Source organism: Salmo salar, chromosome ssa16, assembly GCF_905237065.1.
Source record: "Salmo salar chromosome ssa16, Ssal_v3.1, whole genome shotgun sequence".
NCBI lineage: Eukaryota > Metazoa > Chordata > Actinopteri > Salmoniformes > Salmonidae > Salmo > Salmo salar.
In genome coordinates this window covers 17,130,698-17,153,731 of record NC_059457.1, presented here as the reverse complement: position 1 = coordinate 17,153,731, position 23,034 = coordinate 17,130,698, and the positions used below count along the sequence as shown (strand labels likewise).

Genomic DNA, 23,034 nt, shown 5'->3' with positions numbered 1-23,034 from the left:
TATATTTTATATTTGAGATTCTTCAAAGTAGCCACCCATTGCCTTGACAACAGCTTTGCACACTCTTGGCATTCTCTCAACCAGCTTCACCTGGAATGGTTTTCCAACAGTCTTGAAGGAGTTCCCACATATGCTATGCCAAACTGTCAAAAGAATGACCACACTAATTCCGCTGAATTCAAATTAAATGAAAACCACAGCTTTCTCAGATGCCTTTGTTCTGCTGTTTTTGAGATAGTACAGTCAGTACCAATTTTGTAATTCATGTTTCAATTGGTTTTCCTTTAATGACACTAAAGTAGTACATCAGGTTCATTTTCGTTAGGATACACATTTTACAACAGAAAACAAAAATGTGCCTTTCTTATTGGAGAAGTACAGGTAGTCATGCCCTGTTTTCGTCCATTTGATAGGTTTCCTAATGAATACGACCCAGCCCTCTTTCCTTGATGAGTTGTTTCCAATGTGAACAGAGGTCAAATAATGTCTTCACACTGCTCATGTGCTCCTGACCTCTCCCAATGATTATCTTTTAAGGAGTCTTGATTGAATTAATCAAATTGTAAGAGGCACCCTTATTTGCCTAAGATCTTTGAATGCTGTCTAGGGGTTGTAACCGTTTGTGCACTGTCCTACTTCTCTTGGACCTTTTGCCTCCACTTCCTATTCCCTGTCCTTTCTTGTTATGACGGCATCATCCCTTGGCCGGTTTTGAAAATCCCATTTGACTCTGTTTGTGCAGCCTAGTTGCCTTGTTTTGCTGTTACATATTACACAGCTTCGATCACTGCAGTGGTAGCTGAAGTAGGCTATAATATGAACTTCAGTATCAATCAGCCTTTTTTTCTTGTTGTAAATGAATAGGATGTTACATCTATTCTATTGGCCTACAATGTAACAGTTCATCCAGTTTGGAGGCTTGATAACATTCATTCCCTTAAAGATGGAAGCCTTAATAGTAAAACAGCCGCGTCCGTTTGCGATATTGCAACAACAAAGAACTTACTGCAAACAACAAACACAGATTTTCCCCCCTCGGACATCATTAAACGCGCGATAGAAGAGCACAATATGTACTGCAATTGTTTTTACCATGCTGCTCCTCAGCTCAGCAATAAAAACAATAACAATGTGGTGCGGCGGCCAGAGGTGCCATTTCCCCTTACTGAGGATTCCACCTCTAAACATACCTTCAAATACATATATATGCACTTAATTATAATATAAAATAACTGCAAAATAACTATAACAAAAGCAGGTTTTAAATTAATGTAAGCCGTCATTGAATCCCTCTCCCTGTTACCATTGAATGGCCTGACGTCAGCACCTAGTTCTCATGTGAGTGAGCAATGGACAGGAGGTTATGTGAATGCAGGAAACTGATTCAGAACGAGAGTGAGTTAGTGAATGAATGTGAATGAGATGGAAGGGTGCGTGGGGACTGAACATTGTCCCCTCTCCAAAGTCTGGTAATCCCACTGCAGATCTTCAGTGGAGAGAGCAGGATTAAACATCTGATCTGGTAATGGGGCTATTTGGGTCACTGGGTCGTTGGGTCTGTGGAACAGGCACTGGGTAATACATAGGTGACAGGGACAGGGGCTACGCTTGGCCTATCCTGTGTTCTTGTCCCATTGCCTGGACCTATCATGAGTCCTGACTGGACACGCACACACACGCACACATACAGCCCAGTGAGCAGCTCATGGTCAGGTCATTTTCATTGAAATAGTTCTGTCTGTGTTTGGATGTGTGTGCTGGTGGAGAAAAAACAAAGCCATTCGGTCTCTGCCCAGCTTGATATCCCCCACCTCAGCCATGGGCATGACCTCAGGCATGGAGCTGCCCCGGGAAAGGCAAGGGAAGCATGGATATGTAAGTGTGTGTGTGTGCACTCTACGCGCCCGCTTGCGTCTGTGGGTCTTTTCCTGGGGGTTGAGACCTCTTGCTGTTTGGATGTGAAAATCCACCAGTTGTAATGGAAGAAGGCTGTGCTTGGGGGATGTGTGTGGCTGTCCCACCATGCTAAGGATGGCTGTGTAGCACCTCAAATCCCTCAAAGGTCGCCTACAAAACAGTTGCTTGACCTGCTCACCCACTTGTGATGAGTTAATGAGATGGGCTAGTTAATTAATTAATTGAGTTAATCCTTTACCATTTAAAAAATACATATGTTTTCTTTATTTAACCTTTATTTTGACAGGGAGTCAATGCTGAGCCCAAGGTCTCTTTTCCAGATGAGCCCGGTTTCGAACAACAATATATACATTAAACTATACATGTTATTATAGACAACAATTAATGAAAAGCAAAGAACAATCACAAACTGACACCCTAACATCTGTCTGAAATGCCCTAGAGGCACCAATTCCTCATATTTTAAAGTGCTTTGGTGATCAGTGGAGATCGAAGGGATCTCCATAGTTTTGCTTTTGGATTATGTGCTCGCCAGGCATCAAGGAGGTTGTAATCAGAGACAATAATGTATGTTAGCGAACCTTGGACACATGAAAAGTAGGGTGAACACGGAAGGTATGGGGCAACAGCAGGCGGACAGCAGTGGGACTAAGGACTCTAGAAATGGAGAAAGGACCAATGAAACGGGGAGAAGGTTTGTGGGATTCCACCCAGAGGGGCAGGTCCTGAGTGGACAACCATACCCTCTGCCCGATACGATAGCGGGGAGCCGGAGTCCGGTGGTAATCCGCTTGTCGACGATACCTGGAGGTGGTCTTGAGAAGAGCTGTCCGAGCACTTTTCCAGGTATGCCGACAGCGGTGGACAAACATCTGGGCTGAAGGTATGTTGACCTCAACTTCTTGCTCTGGGAAGAGCTGAGGCTGATAACCCATGGAGCATTCGAAGGTGGAGAGTTCAGTGGCCGAGCAGGGGAGAGTGTTCCTGGCATATTCCACCCAGACCAGATGCTGACTCCAGGTGGTGGGGTTACTGGCAACAAGACGGAGTGCCGTCTCCGTGTCTTGATTGGCTCGCCCGGACTGGCCGTTGGATTGGGGATGAAACCCGGAGGACAGGCTGGCCGATGACCCGATAAGGGTGCAGAATGCCTTCCACAATCGGGAGTAAAACTCAGGACCCCGATCCAAGACAATTTCCACCAAGAGTCCGTGGATTCAGAAGGCGAGCTCCACCATGAGCTGTGCCGTCTCCTTGGCTGAAGGTAACTTAGGAAGAGGGATGAAATGGGTGGCCTGGTGAACCGATCGACCACCGTCAGGATGGTGATGTTGCCATCTGACGGAGGAAGCCCAGTGACAAAATCCAGGGAAATATGGGACCAGGGGAGATGAGGAACAGGGAGTGGCTGAAGGAGACCAGATGGAGCTTGCCACGGAGTCTTGCTTTGAGCACACACCATGCATGCGGCGATGAAGGCCAAGACAACAGGTGCCATGGTGGGCCACCAGAAGCGTTGTTGGAGGAAAGCCAGGGTACGATGAGCACCAGGATGACAGGTAAGTCTTGTGCCTTGCGGACCATAGCCTCAATACCCCAGACAACCGAAGCCGCCAAACATGAAGCAGGGAGGATGGTCTCTGATTCAGAAGGTGTGGCAGCGGAACTGTACAGGTAGGAAAGGGCATCCAGCTTCACATTTTTGGACCCTGGGCGGTAGGAGATTGTGAAATTGAACCTGAGATTAAGACAATGGGACATGAAGGCATAGGGATGAAGCTTTTGGTCCTGGACGGATTTCTGGGAAAGGACGGCCCCTACAGCAACCTGGCGGCTCTCCTTTCTGCACTCACCTCTCCCAAGGTACCGTTCACATGGTCCCCAGCAGTGGACAAGGTTTTTGTGGATCTGAAGCAACGATTCACCACTGCCCCCATCCTTATCCATCCGGATCCGACCACTCAGTTCGTGATGAAGGTTGATGTATGAACATAATATTTGTATGAACATAAGATTCAACAACAGAGACGTAAACTGAACAAGTTCCACAGACATGTGACTAACAGAAATTGAATAATGTGTCCCTGAACAAAGGGGGGGGGGGGGGGGGGTGTCAAAATCAAAAGTAACAGTCAGTATCTGGTGTGGCCACCAGATGCATTAAGTACAGCACTGCAACTCCTCCTCATGGACTGCACCAGATTTGCCAGTTCTTGCTGTGAGATGTTATCCCACTCTTCCACCAAGGCACCTGCAAGTTCCCGGACATTTCTGGGGGGGAATGGCCCTAGCCCTCACCCTCCGATCCAACAGGTCCCAGACGTGCTCAATGGGATTGAGATCCGGGCTCTTCGCTGGCCATGGCAGAACATTGACATTCCTGTCTTGCAGGAAATAACGCACAGAACGAGTAGTATGGCTGGTGGCATTGTCATGCTGGAGGGTCATGTCAGGATGAGCCTGCAGGAAGGGTACCACATGAGGGAGGAGGATGTCTTCCCTGTAACGTACAGCGTTGAGATTGTCTGCAATGACAACAAGCTCAGTCCAACGATGTTGTGACACACCGCCCCAGACTATGACGGACCCTCCACCTCCAAATCGATCCCGCTCCAGAGTACAAGCCTCGGTGTAACGCTCATTCCTTCGACGATAAATGCAAATCCGACCATCACCCCTGGTGAGACAAAACCGTGACTTATCAGTGAAGAGCACTGTTTGCCAGTCCTGTCTTGTCCAGCGACGGTGGGTTTGTGCCGTCTCACAGTATGGACATTAGGCGTCAATAACCTAAAACACAAGGCCAAATCTACAGTTGAGTTGCTTACCAATAGGACAGTGAATGTTCCTGAGTGGCCTAGTTAGCGTTTTGACTTAAATCTACTTGAAAATCTATGGCAAGTCCTTAAAATGGTTTGTTTATTAATGATCACCAGCCAATTTGACAGAGCTTGAAGAATTTTGAAAATAATAATTGGCAAGTGTTGCACAATCTAGGTGTGGAAAGCTCTTAGAGACTTACCCAGAAAGACTCACAGCTGTAATCCCTGCCAAACGTGCTTCTACAATGTATTGAGTCAGAGGTGTGAATACGTATGTAAACGTTGTCAATTGTTTTAGTAGTGACCATTTTCGGTTAGTTAAAAAAACGTATTTTGGATTTAGCTAGCATGGCTGGCTATCTTTCATTCTGACAGATGTACATCCCAGTAAACCTATACGTTAGTCCCAAAACCATACTTGACATATTTCTTTATATTAGATGTTTTATAGGGACACTTCTTCAAAATAAATGATTTAGATTTACCAATTTAATCACTCATTTAAAAAAAATACAGCTAGATTACTCACCATGTGGCCGTAAGGTAGAGGGCTGCAATCCCATCACCTGGTGATATTTGTAGGGTTGTGGCATAGCCCTTTCCTCTCACAGCCGCTGTCATCCCGTACACGGGTTGAAAATGGCAGATTTGTTTTATTGATAAGCACCAAAATTGAAACAGGCTGTACAGTATAGCCTGCTCGCCTCCCTACCTCTGCGGAAGCACAGTTCCCGCTCAGCCCAGTCAAAACTGTTCGCTGCTCTGGCACCCCAATGGTGGAACAAGCTCCCTCACGATGCCAGGACAGCGGAGTCAATCACCACCTTCCGGAGACACCTGAAACCCCACCTCTTTAAGGAATACCTGGGATAGGATTAAGTAATCCTTCTAACCCTCCCCCCCAAAAAATATATAGATGTACTATTGTAAAGTGGTTGTTCCACTGGATATCATATGGTGAATGCACCAATTTGTAAGTCGCTCTGGATAAGTCCGTCTGCTAAATGACGTAAATGTAAATGTACAGTGACATGATATACAACACATCAGAGTTCAGGTTCTCCGATTCACAGCACTGTATGGGTTTTGACTGAGAGCCGATATAAACTTGAGCACAGCGCACGACGAGAAGATGCCCCCATCCCTCCTGCTAATTGGGCTACTATTGCACCTTTCTTGTCTGAGTGAGGGAAATGCTGTAAATCGAGAGGAGGCGTTGAGGTTACCAATAAATACCACTGTCATACAAGCAAACCACACACCCATGAGTCCAAATGTGCACTTCACATTTCAATATCTATTCTACAGTCTTTTAAATTGTGTGCTTCAGGAGTGACATGAAAAGTGGGGACAGCATTTTTCAGAGAAAGATGTTTGAAAATAAGCAGAACTATATATATTATATAAATTGCTTTATTTTCAAACAAGTTTAGGAGTCAGGGTTCTCAATAGAAATAAGCATAAAAACAATGACTGTACTATATTAATGTAACAATATGTTTGTTATTGCCTTGGATTGAATTAGAACATATTATGGTGTAAATAAATGTCCTAACTTTGGAGACATAACTCTTTTTTTTTGGGGGGGGGGGGGGAAACAGCAATTTATACCACTTCTTCAGAATCTCCCATATAAGGCAGAAGTGCACAACATTTAGCGCACATGCCAAATGCCAGAGTGTCTCTCCAAGACCCATGGCAGTGGGTGTCTCCTGAGAGTCTGGGTCACTTTGACTCATAACACACATCACTCAGACTCGAGTTGCCTATAATTGTAGAATAGCAGGACTTTGTGCCTTCCATCAGGAACAGAGGCTAGACTGACCTCTTCATAACCACCTTAGCTCCACTGAATAAGTTTTGAATTCACAATGTGAATACTAACGATACGTTCTCCATCTCAACTCCTTGTATGTGGAGGTGTCACTGGCTGGAGCACCCTTATGTAATGTATGTATTTTTAATAAAATGGTCTAATAAATTCAAGCCTTCAAGAGCCACCACTGTCCAAGGATACTTACCGTAGCAGGGGCTCGGGACATCGTGCTACGAATACTTCCATCAAGACGACTTGCCACGTTTATCAGAACGACGTAAAAGGTAGGATCTCGTTAGTTCAGTCAGTGGTTGGTTCCCACTCTGGCTCATTGTTCCCACAACAATGAGCCAGAGGCTAGCCACAACCCACTAGTAGGCCCCAAACCACTACATGGGAGAAACAGTCCTAGTTGGATTGAGACATGTTTTCTGTCTGCATGGTGCCTGTCTGCATTACCCATCTTCACTGTTCAATGTTTTTTCCTAGTTTCCCCCTAGTATTTTCCCATGGTTTTCCTCATTCCTTAAATGACCATCATTTATTTTAAAGAAAAACATTCCTATTTGAACACCACAAGCAGCTTTTATGATATTATTACCTTTGTTCTAACCCTTAACTTTTTTAATGTACTATTGTGGATTATGAAATATATTTTCTTTGTTCTCTCTCCGTTTCCCATCTTTCCTTGCAGTGTTGTGCAGTAAAGAGAAAATAGAGACAAACTGCTACAAATTCAAAACAAAACCTGTCTCTTTTGTCACTCTTCAAAGTAATCCCTTCTTTCCTTTCTCTCCAAAACTCTTGAACGTGCCGTCCTTGGCCAGCTCTCTTGCTATCTCTCTCAGAATGACCTTCTTGATCCTAATCAGTCAGGTTTCAAGACTGGGCATTCAACTGAGACTGCTCTTCTCTGTGTCACGGAGGCTCTCCGCACTGCTAAAGCTAACTCTCTCTCCTCTGCTCTCATCCTTCTAGCCCTATCTGCCTCCTTTGATACCGTGAACCATCAGATCCTCCTCTCCACCCTCTCCGAGCTGGGCATCTCCGGCGCGGCCCATGCTTGGATTGCGTCCTACCTGACAGGTCGCTCCTACCAGGTGGCGTGACGAGAATCTGTCTCCGCACCACGTGCTCTCACCACTGGTGTCCCCCAGGGCTCTGTTCTAGGCCCACTCCTATTCTCGCTATACACCAAGTCACTTGGCTCTGTCATATCCTCACATGGTCTCTCATATCATTGCTATGCAGATGACACACAATTAATCTTCTCCTTTCCCCCTTCTGACAACCAGGTGGCGAATCGCATCTCTGCATGTCTGGCAGACATATCAGTGTGGATGACGGATCACCACCTCAAGCTGAACCTCGGCAAGACGGAGCTGCTCTTCCTCCCGGGGAAGGACTGCCCGTTCCATGATCTCACCATCACGGTTGACAACTCCCTTGTGTCCTCCTCCCAGAGTGCTAAGAGCCTTGGCGTGACCCTGGACAACACCCTGTCGTTCTCCACTAACATCAAGGCGGTGACCCGATCCTGTAGGTTCATGCTCTACAACATTCGCAGAGTACGACCCTGCCTCACACAGGAAGCGGCGCAGGTCCTAATCCAGGCACTTGTCATCTCCCGTCTGGATTACTGCAACTCGTTGTTGGCTGGGCTCCCTGCCTGTGCCATTAAACCCCTACAACTCATCCAGAACGCCGCAGCCCGTCTGGTGTTCAACCTTCCCAAGTTCTCTCACGTCACCCCGCTCCTCCGCTCTCTCCACTGGCTTCCAGTCGAAGCTCGCATCCGCTACAAGACCATGGTGCTTGCCTACGGAGCTGTGAGGGGAACGGCACCTCCGTACCTTCAGGCTCTGATCAGGCCCTACACCCAAACAAGGGCACTGCGTTCATCCACCTCTGGCCTGCTCGCCTCCCTACCTCTGAGGAAGCACAGTTCCCGCTCAGCCCAGTCAAAACTGTTCGCTGCTCTGGCACCCCAATGGTGGAACAAGCTCCCTCACAACGCCAGGACAGCGGAGTCAATCACCACCTTCCGGAGACACCTGAAACCCCACCTCTTTAAGGAATACCTGGGATAGGATAAAGTAATCCTTCTAACCCCCCCTTAAAAGATTTAGATGCACTATTGTAAAGTGGTTGTTCCACTGGATATTATAAGGTGAATGCACCAATTTGTAAGTCGCTCTGGATAAGAGCGTCTGCTAAATGACTTAAATGTATGTAAATGTAATTGCTTTAGTTTTATAAATCCCTGGACCAAAGAAGTAGAATACATAGTGTCGACCTATACAGTCATATTTTAAGTACAAGTCTCCATCTTTTGCTCCTCTTAAGGAACGTCACTGATCGTACTGTACCAGAATCTGACTGTCGCTGTAGTTTTCGTGACAGTATGTGTGTAATTCAACCTTTTCTCCAAACTTTACCCCCAAACTCTTTTCTCGTGTGTCCAGATTCTCTCACATCTCTTGCAGTGACCACAGTCGAACAGGCAGATCTGTTGACAAATCAGACCAGCCAAGTCATTCTAGCCAAATAGACCTTACCTGTTGCTCATGAATGTTTCTCCTTCTTGATGGCGTCAAGAAGTCTCTTTTCATCATCCCTGGGACAATGATTTTTAGTACCATGATCTACTCTGGAAGCATTGGGACCCAGATCCCTAATGAGCTGCTGGACTACAACTGGTGGGGCGACGGCTTGGTTTAGCCTATCAGTGTTGACAGACGTGGCTGATTAACAAGGGGGAGGTAGAGAGACGAATATAGCCTGTATGGATATTGATGCCATTGGATGCCCATCAACTTGTGGAGTGGATGTGTATAAGGAATAGCAGCCTGTGAAGGAATAGCCATAGAACTGGGTCAGAGTTCATTGGGGTGCATTGTTACATAACGTTCCGATTTAAATATTTTATTTAGAACCGGCATGCTTCTCTGCAATGTAGGTAATCGTTTCAACTCATGTCAGTGCATGGTACCCTAGTGACAAGATCCTGGTGTCAATCCTGGTGAAGCTTTTCACTCACTGCAATAAGCTGTCAAAAGCCCCCTCAAAAACACTCATGAGAAGTTGCAGGTGTGAATTTTGATCAAATCAAATCAATTTGTATTTGTCACATGCGCCGAATATAACAGGTGTACACCTTACAGTGAAATGCTTACTTACAAGCCCTTAACCAACAATACTTTAAGAAGTTAAGAAAAAAAAAGTGTTAAGTAAAAAATAATTAAAACAGCAGCAGATAACAAGCGAGGCTTGTACAGGCAGGATGCTCTCGATGGTGCAGCTGTAGAACCTTTCGAGGATCTGAGGACCCATGCCAAATCTTTTCAGTCTCCTGAGGGGGAATAAGCTTTGTGGTGCCCTCTTCACGACTGATGAGGGTGGGGCCCACAAAAAAATCTGAACTCATCATGAGGGGCCGCAGTGACTCGCGGGTCCCCACATCCTTACCCACACACACAGATGCAGCCACTGAACATTTGTTGGGGGGCCCCACCACCCTGGGAGCAAAACATTTTAGCTTGACAGTTGAGAGAAAAATGTCAGTTTTATAGATAATTTCCCGCAATTCTACACAAGCCATGGAGTGTAGAGAAAATGTTGCAGTTTTAAAGCAAGTTTGCTGCAATTTTACATATTTTGCCATGGGCCAGACAGAGTAGTTGGCAATTGTATAACTAATTTCATGTAATTCTACTCATTTTGTCATAGGGTGGAGAGAAATATTGGCACTTTTGCTTGAATACTGAGGGGCTTATACTAGAGGGAGGAACCGATCCCACAAGGACCCCCACTGCCTGTGTGTGTCTGAAGTACCTTGTGACATTGTTGCACGGACAAAAAAAACTGCCTCTGTTTATTTGATACCTTAATCAATCAATCAAATGTATTTATAAAGCCCTTTTTACATCAGCAGATGTCAAAAAGTGCTTATACGGAAATCCAGCCTAAAACCCCAAATTGCAAGCAATGCAGATGTAGAAGCACAGTGGCTAGGAAACACTCCCTAGAAAGGCAGGAACCTATGAAGAAACCTAGAGAGGAACCAGGCTCTGAGGGGTGGAGATTATAAGAGAACATGGCCGTTAAGGCCAGATTGTTCTTCAAGATGTTCAAATGTTCATAGATGACCAGCAGGGTCAAATAATAATCACAGTGGTTGTAGAAGGTGCAACAGGCCAGTACCTCAGGAGTAAATGTCAGTTGGCTTTTCATAGCCGAGCATTTAGAGGTCAAGACAGCAGGTGCAGTGGAGAGCGAGAGAGCGAGAGCGAGAGCGAGAGCGAGAGAGAGAGAGCGAGAGCGAGAGAGTCAAAAACAGCAGGTCCGGGACAAGGTAGCATGTCCGGTGAAAAAGTCATGGTTCCATAGCCGTAGGCAGAACAGCTGAAACTGGAGCAGCAGCACGACCGGGTGGACTGGGGACAGCCAGAAGTCATCAGGCCAGGTAGTGCTGAGGCATGGGGGCTCAGGTCCTCCAGGAGGGGAGGGAGAGAGTGTGAGAGAGAGAATTAGAGGGACTATACTTAAATTCACACAGGACACCAGATAAGACAGAAGAATTACACCAGATATAACAGACTAACCCTAGCCCCCTGGCACATATTGCAGCATAGATACTGGAGGCTGAGACAGGGAGTGTCGGGGGACACTGTAGCCCCATCCGACGATACCCCCAGACAGGGCAAACCAGGCAGGATATAACGACACCCATTTTTCCAAAGCACAGCCCCCACACCACTCGAGGGATATTAACAGACCAACAACTTACTACCCTGAGACAAGGCTGAGTATAACCCACGAAGATCTCCTCCACCGCACAAGCCCGAGGGGGCGCAAACCCGGACAGGAAGATTGATCAATCAATCAAATATATTTATAAAGCCCTTTTTACATCAGCCAATGTCACAAAGTACTATACAGAAACCCAACCTAAAACCCCAAACAGCAAGCAATGCAGGTGTAGATCACGTCAGTGACTCAATCCACTCAATCCACCAGTGACGCACCCCCCCTAGGGATGACATGGAAGAGCACTAGTAAGCCAGTGACTCAGCCCCCGTAATACGGTAAGAGGCTGGGCTGGGTCGTCGCTCCAGTGCCTTGCCATTCACTTTCGCACCCCTGGGCCAGACTACACTCAATCATAGGACCTACTGAAGAGATGAGTCTTCAGTAAAGACTGAAAGGTCAAGACCGAGTCTGCATCTCTCACACAGATAGGCAAAGCCCTGCCCATATACGTATGTTTGCTTAGAAATTCTAGGGACAATAAGGAGGCTTGCGTCTTGAGACTGTAGTGTACGTGTAGGTATGTATGGCAGGACCAAATCGTAGAGATAGGTAGGAGCAAGTCCATGTAGTGCTTTGAAAGTTAGCAGTAAAACATTGAAATCAGTCCTAGCCTTAACAGGAAGCCATTGTATAGAGGCTAGCACTGGAGTAATATGATCACATTTTTTGGTTCTAGTCAGAATTCCAGCAGACATGTTTAGCACTAACTTATGTTTATTTAGTGCCAGAAAGGAGGGCATTGCAGTAGTCTAATCTAGAAGTGACAAAAGCATGGATTAATGTTTTTGCATCATTTTTTGACCAAAAGTTTCAGATTTTTGCAATCAGAAGAGATCAGGGTCCAGAGTAACAAGAGGTTCCTTCACAGTTTTATTTGACACGAATGTACAACCATCAAGATTAATTGTGAAATCCAACAGCAGATTTCTTTGTTTCTTGGGACCTAGAACTAGCATCTCCGAGTTTAAAAGGAAAGAATTTGTCGCCATCCACTTCCTGAGACGTATATTACGTAAACTCACAAACCGTAAATCTCACCTCACTTCTCAACACATTGAGTAGAAGGGCATTTTCCCTAACGACTGTTTATTGAATCATGGGATCAATCGGAGATGTCACACGATTGGTTGCCACTTGCACGTCAAATCCAGCCAATCACGAGCATGATCAGAGATTATGGCACGGACAGTAGAGCCATGGTCGAGCCTTATTCAACACAGCTCATTCTCAACAAGCAAACAAACCGTGAGGTGTGAAAACATGTGCCATAAATACAGGTTAAGAAAGACAAAAGACAAAACTGTTTTAGATTTAAAGATTTGTTTTTTACTAAATTAATTGTATTGTTTTTGTGAATGCCCTGAATTGAGACTGTTAAAGTGTGAGTTTGTACAGTAGGCCTAAAACCCACCTTATTGTTGTTGTGTGGTGGCATTGAGTGGAAGTGAAATACTCTTCTGTGCTTTGGTTCGAGTCAACCTCCATTGCTCCTGTCCCAGTTTAAAATATCAAATCTTATCCAGGGTAGATTTTTAGATTTAATATTTTTTTTCCCTTTCCTTTTCTGTCCTGCTCAGCTATCACATTGCATGCAGCTTTTGTATGCTTTTAGTTGTTTGTTTTTAAACTTTTTGGTGGGTAATGATCGGACTAAGGTGTTTTTTTGCCTTTAAGACAGACAGGTGTGTGTAAGCGTGTGAATGAGTAGCCTAACCATTAACCATAAAGTGTTATCTGTGAATTGATAAGACCACTGGTAGCCTGTAAGTCTAGCCACACATAAAATCTTATTTGGGATCGGTATCCCTTCCACGGGACGGGTGAGCTAACTTCGATTAGCATGAGGTTGTAAGTAACAAGAACATTTCCCAGGACATAGACATATCTGATATTGGCAGAAAGCTTAAATTATTGTTAATCTAACTGCACTGTCCAATTTACAGTAGCTATTACAGTGAAAGAATACCAATCTATTGTTTGAGGAGGGTGCGTAATTTTGAACATGAAAAGTTATTAATAAACATATTGGGCACATTTTGGCAGTCTTGATATAACATTTTAACAGAAATACAATGGTTCATTGAATCAGTCTAAAACTGTGCACATGCACTGCTGCCATGTAGTGGACAAAATCCAAATTGCACCTGGGCTGGAATAATACATTATGGCCTTTCTCTTGCATTTCAAATATGATGGTACAAAAAAAATACAAAAGAACGTTTTTTTTTTTCTTTTACCAGATCGATTCTGTTATATTCTCCTACACTCCTTTCACATTTCCACAAAGTGTGTCCTTTCAAATCGTACCAAGAATATGCATATCCTTGCTTCAGGGCTTTAGCTACAGGCAGTTAGATTTGGGTATGTCATTTTAGGCGAAAATTGAAAAAAAGGGGCGTATCCTTAAGAGGTATTAAGCAAGGCCATTTACAGTAGCTGTGGGCTCTGAGAAGCGCTATTTGTTAGGAAGGGAGGCTAGTCAGTGACACATTCACAGTGACACATTCATCTACAGCTTCACATTCACCGTTGTCTGTTTTAAAAAAAATATATATATATATCTGTTTTGTTTGTTTTATTGGTGGGCTTATTATTAAATGTTCATGGCATTATTGCTGCTTCAACAGTTCTGGTTTGTAGCAGAGAAGACATCTCTCCAAGCTGTCTTGTGAAAAAGGTTTTTAATAAACATTCATTTCCTTTTACTGCAGTTGTGTTTTGGTACACATGCACACATGCACACTACATACGAAATCAATGTTGTTGTTTCCTGTCTGTACAAATGTACTCTTTGAATTCATAGACTTACTTCGTCAACTTGCCTGTAAGGCTAAAAACTAGGTCACTCATCACTACAGCTGCTTTTTGGGTAATTACTTTTATCTCAACCTCACTCCTTCCCACTCCTCCTTTTTGCCTCCCTACTAGAGGGATTACATTTCCCTAATTTCTCAAATGTGATGATAGGGCACTGGTAAGTGTGATTAAATGTGCCCAGGGTAAGCTGGGATAGTCCCTTATTCATAAAGCACCTCATGACGAATAAAATGACATAGACGGGAGGGACCTGATCCTAGATCAGCGCTACTACTCTAAGATGCTTTGTGAATACAGGCCCAGGGGTATATATAAAGTCGGCACTGTAGAGGATCCATTCTGTTGAGGATGGGACAAGCTGCCTCTCTACCCTGCAGGAGAGGAACCACCTATGTCACAGAGCTCTATGAGTGGTTAAGGTAAGACTTGTATCTCATTTTATCAACATTCAAAATATCAATTTGTGTTTTAAAGATCTTAATTGATTGTTATTTTAAAGACTTCTGAAGTTAAATATTGATTTTGTCTGGTTCATGAATGATGGCAATCAACTATAGACGGGTTGGTTGTTTATCAAAAAAACTGACGCGTGCTCAACTACAGGGCAACGCGGACGCGGTTGGTTTAGATTGTTGACAACATGTAAACTATATTTTGTCTCCAATGTTTATTGAAAACATAAATAAATGTGCACAATGAGCACTTGTTGTCTCTCAAATACATTGTACAGTTATTTTTTTTAGCTAGCCAGCAAATGTTTTGCCATGTTAGCATAGACTTGAAATCAGTCAAAACAGTTAAAAACAAGACATGGTATCAAGAACAACATAAAACTAGCTAAAACGAGCTACCTACGATTCTCCACATGGCAGCTTCTTGTCATTGTTGCTAGCTATCGGGCCATCCAGAATTACAACATCACACAGACTTCTGCCCCATTGAAGTGTTCGCATCGTTAATAGATAACCACTTAGAAAAGTGACCATAAAAACCAAAGCCCATTCAACTAAAGGCAAGAAAAGTAATCTACTGTATTACACATTGAACCTCATGTAGATTTAGAAATCCATTGAACAGTTTTAGGACAAAAGTATTTAAAATGATAAGTCTTCAGAAAATGACAGTGAAAATGCAAATTGTACACTTCTGTTAAAAGTCTCAAATAGCTACAATTGTTTGCAATTTTCCATCAATCTGTTGCTGGACGGCTTAAATAGAAGTGTCCTGAAATGGCTTCCCACTGGGCACACACTGGTTGAATCAACGTTGTTTCCACGTCATTACAATGACATGAGTTTGAACCAAAGTGGAATAGACGCTGAATTTATGTCTGTGCCCAGTGGGTTATCAGTGATAGTTTAGCCTAATTACCCTAACACTCACCTGCCAGGATGTAAAGAAGCTTTCAGCCATATTAAACCACTCCAGGTTATTAAAGAGCCACTGTTGAAGCTGTTTTTTGACTCAGCTGTCTAAGGCACTGCATCTCAGTGCAAGAGGCGTCACTATAGAACCTGGTTTGAATCCAGGCTGCGTCACATCCGGCCGTGATTGGGAGTCCCATAGGGCGGCGCACAATTGTCCCAGCGTCGTCCGGGTTTGGCCGGGGTAGGCCATCATTATAAATAATAATTTGTGAACTGACTTGCCTAGTTAAATAAATAAATAATAATACATGTAAATCCATTATTCACAATACAGCTGAATCTATATCATTTTACACTGTTGATTGATGAGATATACTTTTATAACTAAGAGGAGTAAATCTTTTCGTTTTAAAACATTTCTGTCTGTGTTCTTTCTTTGGTTGTGTTTATTTGTGATAGAACATTTATGAATGAGTGCCCTAGTGGACTGATCACTCTGCATGAGTTCCGGAGACACTTCTGTAAGGGTACTGTGGGCAATGAGTCAGCTGAGTATGCTGAGCAGATATTCCGCACCTTGGATAATAATGGGGTAGGCACCAAAAACAAACTTTTCTCATCTTTAAGTCTTTACATTTACATTTCTGATCTTTTAGTCCTTTCCGTCTGAAATCTGAAAAGCGTTAGCCATCCTTAAAACAGACTGCACATCAGCTCTGTATAGGTGTACTGTTATTGACATATTTCTTTCCAAAATACTGGAAATAATTTTCATTGTGTATCTGTGTAGTATCACGCTAACTATTCTATAACAACATTGTATTAATATGTTGCTAGTAAGTTAGAAATGTACTGCAAATCATTTCCTGGCAATTGCATAGTAGTGGAATTAAACATTATTTGGTTATTTGGTTATTATTATTTGGTTATTATCTCCCTCACTAGCTTTAAGCACCAGCTGTCAGAGCAGCTCACAGATCACTGCATCTGTACATAGCCCATCTATAATTTAGCCCAAACTACTACCTCTTCCCCTACTGTATTTATTTATTTTATTTATTTTGCTCCTTTGCACCATATTATTTATATTTTATCTCTGAACTTTCTTCAAACTACAAATCTACCATTCCAGTGTTTTTCTTGCTATACTTTATTTACTTTGCCACCATGGCATTTTTTTGCCTTTACCTCCCTTATCTCACATCATTTGCTCACATTGTATATAGACTTATTTTTTTTAATTTTTGAAATTTTATTTTTTTCTACTGCATCATTGATTGTATGTTGTTTTACTCCATGTGTAACTCTGTGTTTTTGTATGTTGTCGAACTGCTTTGCTTTATCTTGGCCAGGTCGCAATTGTAAATGAGAACTTGTTCTCAACTTGCCTACCTGGTTAAATAAAGGTGAAATAAAATAAAAATAAAAATAAAAATGACACAAGTGGAATACATTTTACATTTTAGTCAGGATAGGGAACAGGCGTTACCACACAGGCATAAGAGAAACTTAATGTAAAGTGTTACTGGAATGCTTAACACTGTGTGTGAAACTGAGGTTCTGTGGTTATCCACAGGATGGGGTTGTTGACTTCCGGGAGTATGTGAAAGCCATCAGTATGCTGATTGAAGGTACCCCAGTGGAGAAACTACGCTGGTCCTTTAAACTCTACGATAAAGACAAAGATGGAGCCATATCACGCAGGGAGATGCTGGAGATCATGCAGGTAGGTCCTAACCATAGATATACGAAAAAATACATTATATTTCATTATGTGGTTCCAACTGGAAGGTGCAATGCTAGGACACAGTGAGAGGATGCAAATTGAACAATGTTACTGTTCTTTACCTTTACTCAAATAATCTTTGCTCAAGTTCAGATCACCTCTCAGGATAATTCATTACTGGAATTTGTGTGGCTGCTGTGGGAGCCTACTGGCACTGCATTGCACTGGCAGTGGCACTTTCCCTAGCTGCATTCATAGCAGACATAACTGTGCTTGTTGTTATTCACTAGATGGCGCTATATGTCCAATTTCACAACAATGTGTATGGTCTCTGTTTACAGGCTGTGTACAAGATGAGCGTGGCAGCCTCACTCACCAAGCCTAACCCGCTTACAGCTGAGGAGTGCACCAACAGGATATTTGCAAGATTGGATAAAGACAACAATGGTGAGGACTGCACAGAAACCATTCCAAAACACACATAATCCTAATTTAAGGTTATAAAACCTATAGCATCCTCAGCTGGTTACCTATTGCTGCAGTTATTCTGCTTCTACTGTAATCATCCAGCCCTGCTTTGAACTCTATGTTCTGGGACTTGTGATTGTATCTTAGTCTTGTGAGTGTTCCGCCAATACAAGGCTGTAAACAACATTTTTATTATTCTATTCTGTTCAGCCATCATCAGCCTGAAGGAGTTCATCGATGGGGCCCTGGATGATGAGTGGATAAGGGAGATGCTGGAGTGTGACCCCAACACTGTGAAGGTTGAGAGGCCCCCCAAGGGCCACATCTTGCTTGAGTAAGGACAGACAGAGAGGTGCTGTGGATCCAGAGTTTAATTTCGTTCTACCTTGGATGTCAGCTGATGAACTGAACTGGGCTGAGACAATATATGTAATCTAGCTATATTTGTAATGCTTCAACTGTTTCCAAAAGCCAAAACTGCATCAGTGTTTACATGGTGTTACAGGTCTTGAACATATTTCTATAGCCTACTCCCATTTCTGAACAAAATGCCATTCTATTAATTAGGTCTAAGATGTGTTTTTTTTCTTACTTTGTGTAAGCAATACATATTTACTAGATTTTGTTTGCCGTTTTTATTCTGTCCTCACACTATTTAAAATAAGCTCATGAGTGTTTTCTAGCTGACATTTCTTTCACATTATATAGTTTTACTCTGTCCTCTTGTATAACAACACTTATTTTAGCAGTGTCTGAGTCTGAGACGTAATACAAGCCAAATAAAATGTGTGGGAAATGGCATCTTAGTTATCCCTTATATTTATGAGCAGAAAGAAGGCCGATAAAACACTGAAACTTGTAAAGTAATGATGAAATACATTTACAGACAATTTCACTTAGGCTACTTCTGTGCCCTCTTCAGACCACATGGGAACATCTTGCTTTTCCAAAGTTGATTGGCAGGCACCTCCCAAACACGGAAAAGATCCCAGAGAAATGACTCTTCCCAAACCAATCCAATCCAGAGCGGGGCGGGATGTACATGCAATGACGTTTCCACTTTCCAACTTTCCACTCCACTCCCATTTTCGACATGGCGTAGGGAAGAGGCAACGCAGCGGGCAGGCATTGTAGCGGGAAAACCGTGATCAGTTGATAAAGTAGAGGATTTCTATGTTTTTATTTCAGTAGGGTGATATACATTTGCAAGTTGTAACAAAGAGTCAAGCAAAGTTTAGGTAAGTGCGACATTTATGCAGTTTTGTATCCATCTAACTCTGTCTTATTGCGTAGCGTCTGCTGTGATTCAACGCAGAAGTTGGCAACAACGTTGAAAGACCTTGTAATGTTACTTTTATCCAGCTCATTCTGATCTTTGGCATTTTAATCATGACATTGTTGCAATATTATCTTTGCACGCTGATTTATTTGCCAGGGAACCTGTCTAAATCATTTTCGAGTAATTGCTTCTACAGTTATTTGCCTTCAGACAGCATTTATTTTGATCCAGTGAATGTATTTAGCCTACGTCAAAGGAGTTTGTTCCAGTGAGAAGTTATAATAATTAAAACCTAAGATACAATGTAGTCAGCAACGTGGCTTGTCCCTACATTGTATTTGTTAGGTTTGAAGTATTATAACATTTCACAACAAACAGCTTTGAGATGCTTTCTAACACTTGCTGCCATTCATCAATATCATGTTAACGATTTCGCAACACAGACAGCAGTGTTTTTACAGATTGCCACGAATCACCCAGATTCAGCTTGATAAATAGTTCTCTAACCTTACAGGGTAGAGTTTACAGACCTAGACACTGAATCTCAGCTGTAACTAATGCTTTTCGTGGTTTGTTTTGGTTGATTGCTCATTGCTCCAATCCAGACAGTAGTCAAGTCAACTGTGATATTGACATTTTCTATTCTATTCTGTTATATATTTTTTAACATCTGTTAGTTAATATTTCTACATTGGCTTTTCAGGGAGAGAATGCATCTCAAAAGGAGGCTACTGCAGCTAATAGCCAACTAGTCAAAGACAACACATTTTGTTGTTGTCACTCACAGATGTTGGGCAAATTGAGGTAATGATTAGTTTACCCCTTGTTCAGAGCACTGGTCCCCTCCTGTCTTTTTCCACAGATGTTCAACCCTGGTTCAAAAGTCAGGGAACCCCTTGAGCCCTTCTTGTCAGAGCTTGTTCTCCTCTACACTGCACAATAGCAAATAGAAGTCAATGGTAAAATCAATCAGTTCAATGGCGTCATTGGTATGTTCTCTTCTTATCAGGCATAGGTTACTTGGCTTTTGAGTATGACCTGTTCTAGAGAGGGCCAAATTGGAATGCTATTTTTTATTCCAAACTTGAACAACTGCTGAGTAATGTTAAAATAATGTCATTCATGCTACCTAAAAGAGTAGCTATAAGTCCTCCAACCAACTGAACAAGGCATGCATGTGGCGAAACATAGACACTTCAGAACTCCGTTAAAAAACTTATTCAGATGCTTGTCATCACATTCAAACTATTTATTTTAGCTCACAGCTGCCTCTGATTTTCTCTGAAACTTCATATTTTGTTGTTGTAGCTCTTGTCCTGCACCATGTGCACATAAAAAATGCCATAGAAATGCAGTATATTTACAGTAAACTAAGCTATATATAGACATAGGGGAAGGCCCCTTTGGTCATTAGCTTTTAACCATTCATATAGTTGTGTGGGGTATAAAATGTGTGATATATTTTGCCCCCTCACCCAGACCAGGTTTGAAATAGCTGGGAGTTTATTTCAGATCAGCCAGCGTCCTAGAGGCTGCCTGCCCTGGATGGCTCAAATGCATCTGCTGCCTGTGGAGAATAGGAATGCCATGATCACATGCAGGTGGGAATAACTCTGGACAGCTCTGAACTTGAGGACATCACATCACAGGTGTAAATAGCAACTTGTTGCCATACTGGCACTGTGTGTGTGGCACGTACATTGACATATATAAATGGGGCATTTACAATAGAGAAATATACTAAAGAAAATCACATGTTGATTGATTGGGGAACCAAGTGTACAGTAAAGACACAGCTAGACCACAGCGAATACTGCATACTAAAATAAGGTGCTGAATAGCAAGAGCATGGCATGAAATGAAAAAACAACTTTTCTGATAGTCAAGATCCAGGTAACCTCTAGTGCGCTGTCAAGTAATATCGTGATTACCTTCTCTGTCATTCATCCTCAGTACAGCAGTCTGTCTTTGCTATTTCCTGTGCTGGGGAGTATGTTCCTTTGAGCTAAGAGGAGAAGCTCATAGGGTAAGAAAGCTAGGCTCAGCGTGGGCCAAGCAGACTCAGTTCTCTGTTGTAAATGGGGCATAACCCATGAGGTTGAAAAGGGGTTTAGTCAAGGCATATGACTCAAGAAATGAAATCCTATGAGGAAAAGTCAAGCGTGTCTATGAGGAATGTCTTTGGTGGATCCAGCTCTGGCTGAATCAGATGTTTATGATTGAGTATCGTTAGATTTTCTATTATTTTACCATTGACAGGATAAACAGTACTCTCCCTCCCTCCCTGGCTGTCTGGCAGAATACTGTGCTGCACGCATGGGGATCGGTGCCAAGATCGTAAATTCCTCTCTCCCATGCGGAGCTCTTTATTGCCAGAGAAACAACGCATAGCAATGCATTTCAGCTTAGTCTCTTGGGTTTCAGAGCCAGCTCCCAGAGTTGCATGGCTGCCATTAATGCTTATTTTCTTCCCAGACGAGTGGCCCTCAGGCCGGTGTTTTTCTGAAGCATGTGCCAAGAGAGGGTTTTCTCTCTGTTAGTCAGGCAGGCAGAGTTCAGCATAGGACGGGTTTGTATGCTGGGCTCATCAGGGCACGCAGGGGAAAACGTTTTAAAACGCTTCGCAACTGAAATGAAAATGAGCGTTTCTTATTGTCCAGGTTGTCCCTTCTTGTTTTAGTCCATTTTCTTCCTTTTGGTGCCGAATGAATATGACCCAGGATGAGCTTGGTGCTCTGTGGTGTGCAGAGGATGGGTTGTGATGCTTTCTCAGCCTGAAGGGCCAAAGCTGCTGGATCTGAAAAGCCATTAGTGAGAGGATTACATGCCTGAAGTTGCTTCTTGAGGACAATAGTGTTTGTGAGTGACTGTTGAGCAATGTTTTTACTCAGTACAGTAGGTCTGAAAAGCATATTCAATCAGACAACTGCCATTACTGTGCAGTGTTGTGGCTTGGTATTGTCATTGTGATTTCTTTGCCGTCCCTACAGTCTTTCTGTGTTTGACAGTTCAAACCCCCTTCGCATCAACAACAGCAGATCGTGTGTCTTCTTGCACTTAGTAGTTATGGAACACACTAGGTGTTTCTCAATATGCATGCTACCGTGCACCACACTCTCATGCTCCTAGTGCATTCTCCGAGGATGTTCTCTTGAGTACGTTCTTGTGTGGAGAACGCATAAAACATTACATTTGAGAAGCACTCGCACTCCTCCTACTGTATTACCTCACTCTGCTCCTCCCCATTCACTGGGTCGCTAGATAGCAATTCTTTGTAGCTAGCCAGCCAGCCCTATTGACTTGCTATGGACTTACCCATTCACTGAACATTCTTCCAGCCAGGACAATGGCAACAATAGTCAAAATAAGATATACACAAAGCAAATGATTTACTTCACAACTATCAGCTAGCTGTATGTGAATCGTAATAAAGTAGCTAACCAGATAATCAGGAAAAAATGACCTAAAACTAATGTTATGCAAGGTAGATGTCAATTCTCTGTGGGTAGTTAGCCACAAATAATTGTTAGTTAGCTATCTGGCAAGCTAACAGCAGTAGCTAGCCAGTTAGCCTTATTGACTTACTATGGGCTTACGATCTACGCACACTACGGTGGGTATTGTAGGCAGGTAAAGATGTCAAAATTTGTCTGTCTCGCTTAAGCTCCAATAATGTCTGCCATTGATTTCAAGAAATGTTGCCTAAGTCATTGTGGTTAGCTCATATTTCTGGGCATACTTTCAGTTGAAGCTTGCATGCTTCAAAATATGTACAAACTGAGTACGCATTCGAGAAGTGCCCGCCGTGTGCCGTTTCGCATACTTTCATTTGGACCCTCCCGTGCTCCACTTTGCGTGTTTGGAGAATGGAAGTATGCATTTTGAGAAACACCTGCTGAGCCTAGATATGGTTGGCTACTGAACTCATCTTTTCAGACATCCTTTTGAATGTTCCGGTTTGATATAACGATGCGTTACCTCAATACCTTACAGAGGCCTAGACAACTTTA

The 23,034-nt window shown here is 43.1% G+C and overlaps 2 protein-coding genes across 6 annotated transcripts in view; both read left to right on the top strand.

The window, feature by feature from the left end:
- The first annotated feature begins 14,512 nt into the window (after positions 1 to 14,512).
- On the top strand, positions 14,513 to 18,546 carry si:ch211-245j22.3 (guanylyl cyclase inhibitory protein). The gene is made up of 5 exons (XM_014148235.2): positions 14,513 to 14,603; positions 16,011 to 16,143; positions 17,128 to 17,277; positions 17,619 to 17,724; positions 17,956 to 18,546. The coding sequence occupies exons 1-5, from the start codon at positions 14,533 to 14,535 to the stop codon at positions 18,081 to 18,083; spliced, it is 588 nt and encodes a 195-aa protein (XP_014003710.1). The 5' UTR covers positions 14,513 to 14,532; the 3' UTR covers positions 18,084 to 18,546.
- A 262-nt stretch (positions 18,547 to 18,808) lies between these two features.
- Positions 18,809 to 23,034, top strand: part of LOC106573299 (liprin-beta-1) — a 90,643-nt gene continuing 86,417 nt past the window's right edge. For all 5 annotated transcript variants that reach the window (XM_014148234.2, XM_014148233.2, XM_014148232.2 and 2 more), the window contains exon 1: positions 18,809 to 18,983. The gene's annotated coding sequence lies outside the window, so the exon portion shown is untranslated. The remainder of the gene's footprint in view (positions 18,984 to 23,034) is intronic.